We start from the raw sequence: 12,843 nt of genomic DNA, 5'->3' as shown, positions 1-12,843 counted from the left end.
GGCAGGTAACACACAGGGAGCACAGGTCAACGTAGTGATAGATGTGTCAGTACAGCACACTGTTCTCCTAGGACAATGTTCACTGCAAGGATACAAAAACCAGACACACAGGTATGGAGGGCCCGATTAATCCTGTCCCAGGGAGGCATGTGAATTAGCTAGCCACTCTCTAAAGTGCCAGATGCTTCCAGGAGGCAGCTGAACCCCCCTACAGCCTGCCCCATCCCTGGGAGCACACTCCCGTCTGCCTCAACCTTTCCGACACCTCCAGCAACCCGGGTGAGGCAGCGCCGCTGCTGCGCCAGTGGAGGGAGTTCTGAGTTAAGCACAGCGCAGGACAATGAAACACCAGCACCACGCTGTTAAGTAGGTATACTTTGCTTAAGTTATTTATAGGCCACTGCTCGTTCACGATCAACCAAGTCACACAAAGCCCACCTAAAAATGTGGGCGATACATCCAGCAGTTGTACTGGGGTCTACAGAGGGAACGCCAGAACCCTGAAGGTGAGATGAAGAGACTACAAAGCCTTCAATTACACAAAAAGAGAAAAGCCTATCGTATTTTGTGGAGGCCAGACGTACAACCAGGCAAATTCTGTAAAGTGTATAAACAGAACAAAGTGAAAATGAAGTGGCTGTCAAAGGATTTCTAGCAATAATTTATTCCACAATGGATAGATATGTGGCATTAACAAATCTGGCCATCAAAAAAAAAAAAGGCTAGCCGGTACTGCAACATGAATAAACTGGAAAAGAACATAAAACTTCCACTAAGATCTATGAAACGGTTAGAAATGATGCAAGGTCTATTCACCTTTTTTTTCCAAAATTGCTTATAGAATACTGTATATAACAGACTAATATCAAGTTACATGGAATTCCCATGCAAAAAGCTGCCAGCCAAGCAAGCAAAAGGCTGTAAATATCTGTCAATTGCGTAAGAGGAAAAAACCCTTTGAGAGCACAAATTTCCCCACCACCACCACCCTGCAAAAAAACAGGATCATTTAAAAGTCTGGAAATATAAAGTTAAGATTTCATTTAAAAACAGATATTAAACCACATGTCACCTACACAAGTCTTTTCCATTCCCTTCTGAACTTCTAGTCATGCAAAAAAGGTGTGTCAGATGGAGACATGATGATGATGGAGTTCATTTAATGGACATTTTATGGAAGCCTTTAAACTATATAGTCTAGGGGTGCAGATATGTTAGATCTGATAACTGTTTATTTTTACATTCTGTTTAGAACCAGTTAACCCTGAAGTAAACTGCTTTAATTCAGTGCCCGCTCTAATGCTATATAAACCAAGTGTCCTCTGTCCTGCAGTGCACCCTAAAAAAAAGGCCAATGAAAAGTAATTAATAAATCCAGGGCTTTTTATCAAACAAGCTTTTAAAAAAATTGTAAGTTACAAGATAATTATGTATTAGCATAATGAATCAATTCAGGTACGCACAGACTGAGGATGCAGTCCCATGAATGGCTTCCAGTGACCAAAGATCACACAGGTCATTAAAAAATGCAGTCCTGAGCTCCCCACCTCTGCTGCTTTCTCTCCATTAAAACCAGCAATTCTGTGCCTTGTGGCAAGCCAGCTCTGTTCACTGACCTAGATGAGCAGAAACAAGCCACAAAAAAGTCTTCATTTTCATCCAAATCAGTAAATATTGCCACCCACCATGTGGTTACATGATCACCAGAACAGAGGGACAGAACCTGTGGCAACAGCAGCAGACGCCACAGAAAATCACCTACTCCATACGAGACAATGGGCTCTTTGGTCAGCTTAGGCTAATTAGAAAACTAGATCATATCCGATTTACAGAGGTGGGAAAGCAACAGATGAGCACAAGGTATCTTTGCTTCCTTGGCTGACAATGCTCCCTGGAGAGCACTAAATGGCACACAGCTCTATTACCGCTGCAAACAGCCTCCCTTCCACATGCCTACACAGGAGGCACGGCTTCACACTTGAACCCACTTCATTTTTGGAAATCTTACCTTAGTTTTTACTCAGTTACAATAGTTTGATGTCACCTCACTCCCTCACCCTCTCGACCATACATAGTACTGGCTTCAGCAAGGGGATTTCTGCGATGCCTGTCGTAAAAGCTAGGATGGCAATCAGTTTAGTAATTATAATATATACTATTTGATGCCTTGAGCAAATAATGTTTAATGTGGTGCAATTTATACCCCTTAGACCCTTTTTGGCTCCTACTTCACCTGCAAATACTGTGGTAAAAACAAAACAAAACTTACTGAGAAGCAAAAATAGCACTAAGTTTTTTATCTTGAACAAAACTTGACACAGAAATACTACCAGATGGCTCAAGTAGTCTTCTGCCCCAGTACACAGCCAAGCAACTGCGCTTAATATTAAGACTTCTGCCTAAGAGCATCTTTTAACGTCACCTAATGCTGGCACAGATCACTTCTTAAGCCAAAAACACATGCTTATGGACTCACTGGCAACAATGGAGATCACTAATTCAGCTGTTACTGAAATCTCGATGTTAGGCAGATCATCCAGAGGAGGCTGAGCTGAATGAAGGAAAAGTCAATCTTGAGAAGTTCGAAAACAGGTTATCACTTGAAAGGATAAAAACTTCAGACTTCCCTTCTCAATATTTATAGGGTCAACACTGGTGCAGCTGTATTACTGGCTGAATCAGCCCTATTCCCATGTGCAGAGAGGCCTAAGTTGGCATAAGTTGGTCTCTTCCAAGCCAGATGGCACAAAGCAGAAGTAGGAGATGGTGTTACACATTAAAACATCTCTTTTCAGTTACTTTATTTGCTATGCTTCCTTCTGGCTCCTTAGCTTGCCAGTTATATCTGCTTTATACACAGCTGAGCTCAGTATGCCTTTTAAGAGATGACATGCAAAAAAACAGTGCAAATCACCTGCAGGCAAAAGGCTTTGTTCAGGAGATGCAAATGCCAGTTTAGGGAGAGGTTAAGTAAAATATGCCCGCAGAGTGCTGACTTCTACAATAAGTGTATCCACGCTCACTTTATTAAGAAGGTAGATAAATACGGGCACGTATACTTACATTATCTTTCTGATGTTTCAAGTCAGCTGCTTAAAAACACACATTTTTAATTACAAACATTATTTCCAAGTTCTTTATCTGAATCGTTCTGGAAGTATTAACGTTCAAACGTCCTGCTCAATTTTGGCATTCGCTACAACTGCTGAAATAAGCTTTCTAACAGCCCAGCATAGCGGTCTGTTTTGCAGCAGATACTCTGAATTTATTTCTTTAACACTAAATAAAAGCATGTATCGAAGTGTTTTTAAGCACAAGGTAAGAGAATGGAAAACAATAAAAAAAAAACCACTGCCTACTTCAGATGTTAAAGCAAACTACGTTTATGCACTATATATTCAACAGCTTCTTTTGATATGACATCTTCTCTCAATATGACCCCAAATTTTCAAGTCAAATGCTTCCTCTGTTGTTGCATGGAGACAAAAGTTCCTTAGTCTCATTTGAAAGAAAGGAGGATTAATTTAATGCATGCTGATGCCCTATGGTTTGGCATCACAGTCCATTTATTTCTGCCTCCATCTGACTTTTGGCATATGAGATTTGTTCGAAGAGCTTGCCAAGTCTCATGTGAAACTGCTCCTTTTATTTTTAAATAAGTAATTCCTAAAAATAATAGGATTGTTAAGTTTCCCTCCCTTCTTGCTATCCTTCCAGTGCCATTAAAATGGCAGTTCCCATAAAATAATAAAAAGCTAATCAATTTGCTGTTTAAGAAAACAACAGACTGAAAAAATGTAGTCTTCTAAACTTGTCTAGCTCAGAAAAATAGAGCTGGAAATTAATCTTCAGCTCACAGCTAACCCCTACTTCTTTTACTAATACAGAACAAATGAAATACAGTGCTCTTAACCTTGGGTGCTGAGTGGAATGCCAAACTTAGAAAACTGTCTTCAATTCCTGACCTTTTTGCTAAAACCAGCGAAGGATATAAATAGTATCAGCTCCGACATAACACCTATCCCAGAGAAACTGTACTGAAAAGAGACTGCCCTTCACACCCGTCCTGCTAGGCAGCTAGGGGGAGAGGTTGGTCGCTGTCGGTATGACCAGTTTGAGGCCATTATATAAGATATTTTGTTATACAGAGCCCAGGTGAGATCTGTCACACACCGTGATTTCACCACGGTATCTGAAAGTTTTCCAGATCCCTACTCTTGTAAACCTACCGTTAGGTGGGGTCTCGATATTATTTCTTTTTCTAAAAAATCATTTCTAGTCCTTATAATTTTCAGAGAAAACATTGACAACGGTAGCTCCATGGGCTCTGTGAAACAAACAGAAATATCCTATATGTGTATTACAAAAGCACCTCATTGATTCAGGTGATATGATTTGAAATAAAACACAACATAAATACTCAGTAAACACAGAATCTCTTCTACAAAAGCCCAGCATTAACAACCTTCTAGCTATGAAACAGATGGGCTCTAATCCTCAGGAGCCACTTCTTTTCCCTTGGACCCACTCAGTAGATCAATACAACAGGAAGCCTGTATAGGAAGCTCTGCATTCTCAAGAGTAAGTGGAGGGTGTGGATACACACACAACAAAACATCACAGATTATCCAACTGCTATGAGAAATGCAGAAGAGCACAATCTGCAAACTCAGACACCCACCAGTGAAGTCCACGTGGGTCATTCGGGACTTACAAACACCGTGGTGCCTCTGTACCACGATTCCTCCAGTGCTCCAGATTCCGGAGGTCTTCTTAACGGTCGACGTCAACTACCCCGAACAAAGCAAGTTCAGATCCAGATTTCCAGCCAAGCTAATAAAATCCCCTGGAACGTGGAACACAGCACAGAAACACCCATGTGGGTCTGTGCAGAGCCAGCTCGGTTCCATCAGGACTTATTAGTTCAGACACTGAAAGCAGCTGCACTGCAAAGCTGGTTCTGGAAACAGCAGAGATGTGTTAACATGGCACAGCACTTGAACCAATAAACTGTGCTAGTGCTGAGCAGAGTCTGCTCTAGGCCAAATCTGGTGCCTGTGTATCCACAGAATAGTTAATCTGCAACTGGAGAAACTGCCTGAAGGGTTGGCTCTATTTTGAGCCCAGCATGCAGAGCTCTACCCCTACCTGCATGCCCAAGTCTTCTGTCCTCACCCAATTTTATGTCCTCATCACCTCACTCCATCTGACCAACCCCTCTGCCTACCCTTCTTCTGTTTGTTCATTGCTTTCTCTCTCAACAATTCACATCCTTCCTCTAAACGCTTGTGTTAAGGCTGCACGATGTCCAGCAGTGGCTCCCAGCCTTTAGGAGTGATCAGCATGGTTCCCATCCTCTCCTTGTCCAACCTTCTCCACCAGACCAACGCTTCTTAACTCCTCTGTCCCTGAGTCCCAAGCCAACTCTTCTCCCTTCATCCTGCCCTTGGTCCTTCAATCCCTCACATGGGAACAACTGTGCTTATAAAAACAAAAGAAAAAGATGTTTTGACATAGCAAATCATCCTGTGCCACAGGAAAAAAAAAAAAAAAAAAAAGAAAGTATCAGCAGAAACACCATGACCAGAGCTCTCACCAGGACAAGGGCAGGCTACCTTGTCTAAATGTAAGATTTGTACTTCACCTTGAAGTTGCATACCCGCAAGCCCGGATAGGACTGTCCAAGGCTCTTCCCCCTCTTCCTACTCGAGATTTCCCTTGTGTGACTGTCCCATGCCAAACAGGCTTGAGCATCTTAGGATGGCAATGGGCTGGTGAGGGCAAAGCTCTGTCATCAAGGTGCTACTGATAAGTGGAGTGAACAAAGCCCTTTCTTTGCCATAGAAAGGAACGAAGGTAGACAAAGACTGACAGAGGTGAAGCACAGGGTGCGTGGCTGACTGGACATCAGGACATCTTGTCTCTCAACTGAGGCATTGCTGTACCCTCCTCCATCCCACCTTTACCCACCTCTATAATCTAGGCAAAATACCTGACGAGCTTCGTGTTTTGTAGCTGTCCTACCGCTTGTAGGCATGAAATGGACACCGATGGTCACAGTTTTACAGTACTGGAAATATAATGATATAGTTAATGATTCGTAACAAAAAGCAAGGGAGTCTGGCCCTCTAGGACAACTCAAGAGACTGCTGTAGCACGCATCATTGGTAAAACAACCACTCCAGCTGTATTACTCCTCTAGCTATAATCGTGACTTGAAAAAACAACATAGGGCAGTTCTAGCTGACAGAGGAGATTTCTTGTTTCTGAGCTGGTTCGAGAACACTGAAATCAATATGAAAACAAGGAAATCAGAACCAAAATTGAAATCTATCTTCTCAATTTCAAACACACTGCAAACAACAGAGCCACACAATGTAATGTATTCTATAAATGTATAGCAAAGCAGGGAAATTAGTAATAATTTTAGAGCCTTCAATCCCAAAGCACACAACTCCGCTCACTTTCTATGGCAAATCAGAAAATGAAATCCATCTGTTTTTTAGCTGCTGTGTTGCAAATATCGCAATGTTGCCAGTTGCTGAAGTCCAAATAAGAAAGAATCTCACCTTCCCCTGGCATGAGCTTTTTACACTTAACTGTTTCTATGTGTCATAGAAGTAACAAAACCCTGCTCCGAGACTTCTGCGAGAGGCTCAGACTCTTCTGATAGTTTCAGAATGGCACAATGATTAAGAGATGAGAGCAACATATGTATCCTTGTCCAGAACTCCAGCCACATCCCCGCCTTGCTCTGGGTCAAACTGATTGAGAAATGCTATAGTCAAGAAAGCAAGTTTCAGTTCTCTCAGCTTTACTTCTACCCTTCCAACAGACATCGTTCTTTTTTAAACTGATATCTAGCCTCTCTGCAGAGCTAGTCATCATCTCCAGCCATACAGGAACTTTTAAGATGTCACAATCAATGCAAGATGAATGACATATCCAAGCGGAAATGCTATTTAGTTGTGTAGGAAGGTACGCATTATTAACCTTACAAGCTGTTCTAGGGAGACTGCTCTGGTGAGTAGCTCAAACTAACTGAATTACTTGAAAGTAGGCCTTAGAAAGTGCCTTTAGTACATGAAAAGTTTTGGAGCTCTATGCGTAGTATTAAAACATGTCTTTCCCTTTCCTGCCACTATGCACAGGATACATGAAGATAAACTTGCAATTTACATCTACAAGGTGTTAGCAGACATTAACAGATGGTCCTAAACTCCCACCCAGAACCAGATCCCACAGTTATTTACGCAGGTCGCTTTTATGCATGTATGTAGCATAATACCATGCAGGTCTTGTGAAGGTACAGATTGCCATATAAATAAAAATTAACACTGTCAAAGAAAAAGGCATCTCTGGTTATACAGACAACTTTGTCTATCCTCTTTCCTAAGAGCAATCGGGTCTTCTGATTACAATTTCTGCTAAATGGCCAGTGAAGACTTTCTGAGCTCCATCAGACAGAGCAGTCCAGAAATATAAAACTTTAACAAGTACAACAGACACTAACTTAAAAATTGTTAAAAGAAAACTAAAATAATTAAATCTATTTAATTTTAGTGGTCCTATTTATATGCTATGCAAGTTTCATCAGCTGTGGAATTCTGAAATTATCAACCACACACTTTTTCTAAAAATCACTGTGTGCTCTGAGGTTCTACTAAGGCTTAATAAACTTTCTTACGGGTCTGGAGTACTATATAAATTTTGTCAGAGCTGTGCTGGCATAATTGGTAATACAAACTGTCTGGCTTCATGAAAGTTACAAGCTCTGGCTCCAATCCTGCAAACACTTACTGAAGAATTTAACTTACTGCACAGAACTGACTACTCATGCATAAGTTAAGCATATTTGTAAATATTTGCACAGTATGGACATCTGTTGGCATAGCCAGTCATCTGATACAAGATTCAGCTTTAAATCCTAGTCTGCAGAGAAAGGAATTCCTCGCTTATAAATTCCTTTCTTAGGCATCAAGCATGTCAGATACCAAAGGCTGGAAATGAAAAGCTAAAACCAGAGGAAGCGAGGAATCAGTGAAACCATAACAATTGGTCCTGTTGCTCTTGTAACTAGAGAAGCCTGGTTTCTTAATGCCTCAACACTGAACTCCCGCCTCATTTTCAAGCCTTGGTGAACTAAGCTGATTCTCTACCTTTCCGTTGGTGGTATCATTTACAGTACTTATCACATTGTCACAGACATTTTCATGAAAACTATAAAAATACTCCAAAAAGCTCCCCCTTTTTATCAGGTTTGGCTGAAATTAACTAACAAGCTTGTAATTTTGGGTAGGACAAGAAACAGGCACAGCATGAGGCTGACCCACGAACAGTTGTGGAAGTCTCACTGCCGTATGACATCAGGCTATAAAAAGGTGCTTATGAAATGCCTCCTTCCTCTGAGCGTCTTGGAGTTTGAACACAACCTGTTTGCCTCATCCTCCTTAACACAAAACCCTTTTGTGACCTGTGAATTTAAGGCTTTAAGAGCTGATACTAGCCAGAAATAAATTGAAAGGGTGGGAAAGGCATCTTCACACTTGCTTTGTGCGAAGCAAGAGAAGCTAAGCCTACACAGCGCTTATGGCCTCGTGTGCGCTAGCTGCCACGTGGAGGTCTGCTCGTTCTGCCTACAGGAAGAAGAGCGGAGGAGATCTCAGTGTGGATTAGGATTTATGCTTTCCAAGGAGTTTGTTCTGAAGCGGAAGCTTAGGGATTAAGCCATTTCCTCAATAAATAAGTAAATAACAGGGAAAGAGGTGAGGCAGGCCAGCAGCCAGGAGACGATGCTGAGGCTCCATGGAGGACCTTGCTGACAGGACCTCTCTTCCACAGCTCCTCTCTGCAGGGCTCACAGCGCTGCCTGCAAACCAGGGGTGAACCAAATTTATAAAAAATAAAAGACGATGAGGGAGACGGGGTCCCCGGGGAGGAGGGAGATCCCCTGCAGGGCCTTGTGTCGGGGCTGTGTCACAAAACCAGGGCCGGCCGCGCACCGCAGCCCTCACAGGGAAGGCGGCCGCCTCCTGCCCGGCTCCGCCGCCGTGACCAGCGAGCGGGGCGCTTATGGCGGAGCCCGCCCCACCTCGGAGCCCCGCGGGGTTACCTGGCGCAACGAGCACCCACTGGGCAGGGTGCGCGGCCGCGGGACGCTGCTTCGTGCCGTGCATGCTCCGCCACCCCCGGCGGCAGCTCCCACAGCCGCCGCCGCCGCCGCAACATGGCGGCCGGGGCGGTGCGGCGAGGAGAGGCGGGAAGCGCCGCCACAGAGCCCGGCGGCAGGACGGCGCCACCGCGCGAGTGCTAGAAGGGGGGAGCGGGTGGCAGCACGGCGCTCACATAGCGGCGGCTGTACCGCCTCTCCCCTTTTCCCCCTCCTCGCTCACCCCCGGCCGTGTGAGGGGAATGGTACGGGCCACTGCGGGCGGGAGGAGCGGGAGGTGGGCGTGTGGGAGGGGAGCGGGAGTGCCATGACGCTCACGGCTGTCCCTGGCGTAGGCAGCTGGCCATTCGCCCTCTGAGGGCTGCCCCTTGCCCCCGGCCCGTCGTATTGTGGGGTGGCTGTAATTGCCCCACGGCCCGCTGTCTCTGCCAGGATCTCATCCAGCTAAATAAACGCCTCACGTTGTGGGGGAGCGAAGGAGATGGTGTCCGGCTCCTCTCAGGAGTGCCTACTGACGGGACTTGTGGCGACAGGCGCAGACTGAAATAGGAGAAATTGTGTTTAAGCATAATAAAAAGCATTTCATGTAGCGTGAGGGTGGTCAAACACTGGAAAAAGCTGTCCTGAGAAGTGGAGGCTGATCCAAAGCCTCTTCTTAGCAGTCACCCCGCTCGTGTGTAATAACATGTTAAATGTGTCCTATATCTACAGGTAGCCCCCAAGGAGCTCTAGTCATAAAATCATAGAATCATTAAGCTTGGAAAAGACCTCCAAGATCACCTGGTCCAACCATCCACCTACCACCAGTGTCACCCCCTAAACCATGTCCCTAAGCACCACATCCAACCTCTCCTTGAACACCCCCAGGGACGGTGACTCCACCACCTCCCTGGGCAACCCGTCCCAGTGCCTGACTGCTCTTTCTGACAATAAATGTCTCTTCATTTCCAACCTGAACCTCCCCTGGTTTAGTCCTCCAATGTAAGACCCATGCATATGCATACACATATACATGTACATAAAAAGTAAGACCCATGCATACGCATACATATATATACATGTACATAAACTTAGCTTCACCAACACAAGAATGGGTTGATGGCCAATGTCCCAGAGATTTAGAAGACAAACGTTACATGTTATCAAAAGTATTAAAGTATACATATCAATTGTAAATCTCAGAGGTATGAAACAAATATTAAAAACATACTAACATTTATGCTCCAAAACAGAACAGAATTAACTAAGGCCAACATATGCAAAACAGCTGAGTTGATGTAAGGCTGAAAAAAAATAATTTCCTGAAGTCTGAGCATATACATTCATAACTCTGAGATTACACTAATCTAAATTTGTTTTATTTTAATTTTCCTGATTTTTTTTCCTCCTGCCTGAAGTGGGGCAGGGTATAAATGCCAAAGACCACACCACACCACGTGTTTTGAAGGAGAAGTCCCCACTGAAATCACAGGGAAATTCTGCTTTCAGAATGACTGCAAGTTGCTATAGCATGTGCCTGGATTGCAACATTCGCTGATGGATGTAGTAAAACCCTCTTTAGTACTTATTTTAACAAAGAGAAAGAGGATCCCAACTGTTCCACTGTAATCCATGCAAAAGCACTGGGAGAGCAGAGCAGGAATGGTTCCTGTGTTTGAAACCTTTTCAGAAGGAAAGCTTCCCATACAGAGAAATAGTTCCTTGTAAATAACAACAGTTTGGCTTCCAATCTTGAAAAGAAAATGCATGGCAGGCTGTTGTACACTGCCGAGCCTAACAAGGCTCTGGAAAAGACAGGACTCCAGCCCTGCAAGCCCCAATCTGCTGTGTGTGTCAAGGTCAAGGCCAGAGGCATCACCTGCAGTTGTTCCAGACATCCCATTTCCTCCCTGGCTGTGGTGTGTGCAAGACTGTGTGTGATGGAAATGTTACAGCAAACAGTGCTGTACATTTGCAAAACCGACTTGTTAAGCTCGTGCTTTTCAAAGCACCAATCCATCCTAATTTAGGCACCTGATAAGCTGATAAGCAAGCTAATTTTCAGAGGTGCTGAGTACTCCTAGCATCACTTGAACTGAATGGATATTCCAGATGTCCTTTTTGTTTATTTATTTATTGGATTTATTAGCATCTTCCACAATCTCTAGATGTGTATTGGCCCTGAGATATATAATGCATTTTTTCAGGAATTTCTGCTTAGAAATGTTTTCCTCAGATATTTCAAAATGCCCCAAACTGGAATTCTCAAATGGGCCTGAATAAGGTTTTAAAATGACATCAGTTTGGAATAAAAATAATGCAGTAATTTATACATATTAAATATTTAAAACTTTCTGTTGCTACTCATGCACATTTGAGATATACTATCTGTCTTTATAAGCCAATGATACACTATATCATTATAAATAAAAGATATACTAATTAGGGATTTCTGTCAGGAACTGATGGTACTAAAATCTTATTTGCTTAAGATTTAAATATTTTCCCTCCAGGCTTGCCAGCACTTTTAAATCTTACTGATATAGCCTAGAAAAAAAAAAAAAGAAAAAAAAAGAAAGAAAGCTGAAGTTTAAAACTCTAGACTGGTCTGAACTGCTGTGGTGATATCATTGTGAATACTCACATCTTAATTTTACACACATGGGTATTCTCATTTGGGTCCATATGACTCATCACGTACAGAAAGCTAAATGCATGCAATATGGGACTGCATCCTATCAGAGGACAATCATTTTACACATTTCAGAGCCATTTGATATGCATTCAAACTTCACCTGCATGCTGTCCATTCATTCAGTTTTGCTAGGGCTGCTTCCAATAATCCAAATGTCTGTGCAAATGCAAGCATCCCTTTTTGCCAAACAAAAATTACTTTCTGCTGCCAAAGAAATGCTACCTTTGTCCACCTTCAGCTGTGGAATTTATCCCTTCCTCCTCTGCTACACAAGCTGAAGTGAAGCAACTTTTAAATCTTGCTTGGAGCAAGAATTGAACCAAAATTTAGAATGAAGCGTGTTTCATTTTTAAGTCAAGGTTGTCATTTAAAAGACAAAAATGTTTCCACTTATGATTATGTTTCATTTTACAATGTTTCAACAAACAAATTACAATTATGGCCAAGTTTAGCTATTTCATGCTTCAGTGGTTCAGTTACGTGCATAACTTTAAATCCATTGATCTGCATGTTTAAGGGTCAGCTGTATGTACTCAATTGTGTTATATTTAATCCCAGTAAAACCTCTATTGATATATGCAATTTTAGCTGATGTACCAGAATATAAAAATAATTGTAATTCATTTTAAGTTATGTAGTTTGAAATATTGCTCTCCATACCCGTCAAATTATTGTTTTGTTTGGTTTTCTTTAAAACAAAAATATTCCTGGCATTGAAACAAATTGAAAATATTTTATTCATTTTTTTTCTTATTTTTCTTCCTATTAGACAAGAATCACACTCCTTCGTTCTCATGACTAATGGTGGATACAAACAGAAAAAAAGTAGACAACAGATAAATATGAAAACTTGAAAGGCTAATAAAATTGTATAAGGAAACATGAATCATGCTTTATTGCACATTAAAATAAGTTCATTTAAATGACAAATGGTATATTCTTAGCATGCTTTAACAGAGGATAAGCTGGGGATGAAGTATGTGCATTCTGACCCACCAAA

General features: G+C 42.5%; 1 protein-coding gene across 7 annotated transcripts in view; it reads right to left on the bottom strand.

Moving 5' to 3' along the window:
* The window catches only part of RNASEH2B (ribonuclease H2 subunit B), a 43,799-nt gene extending 34,532 nt beyond the window's left edge, over window positions 1–9,267 (bottom strand). For all 7 annotated transcript variants that reach the window (XM_040542721.1, XM_040542730.1, XM_040542682.1 and 4 more), the window contains exon 1: window positions 9,113–9,267. In XM_040542721.1, the coding sequence (XP_040398655.1) occupies window positions 9,113–9,176 (64 nt within the window). In that variant the 5' untranslated portion in view covers window positions 9,177–9,267. The remainder of the gene's footprint in view (window positions 1–9,112) is intronic.
* Between the last annotated feature and the right edge of the window lie 3,576 nt (window positions 9,268–12,843).

Source organism: Cygnus olor, chromosome 1 (assembly GCF_009769625.2).
Source record: "Cygnus olor isolate bCygOlo1 chromosome 1, bCygOlo1.pri.v2, whole genome shotgun sequence".
In the NCBI taxonomy this organism is placed as follows: domain Eukaryota; kingdom Metazoa; phylum Chordata; class Aves; order Anseriformes; family Anatidae; genus Cygnus; species Cygnus olor.
The sequence above is the reverse complement of the archived record's forward strand: the minus strand, read 5'-3'. Positions and strand labels throughout refer to the sequence as shown.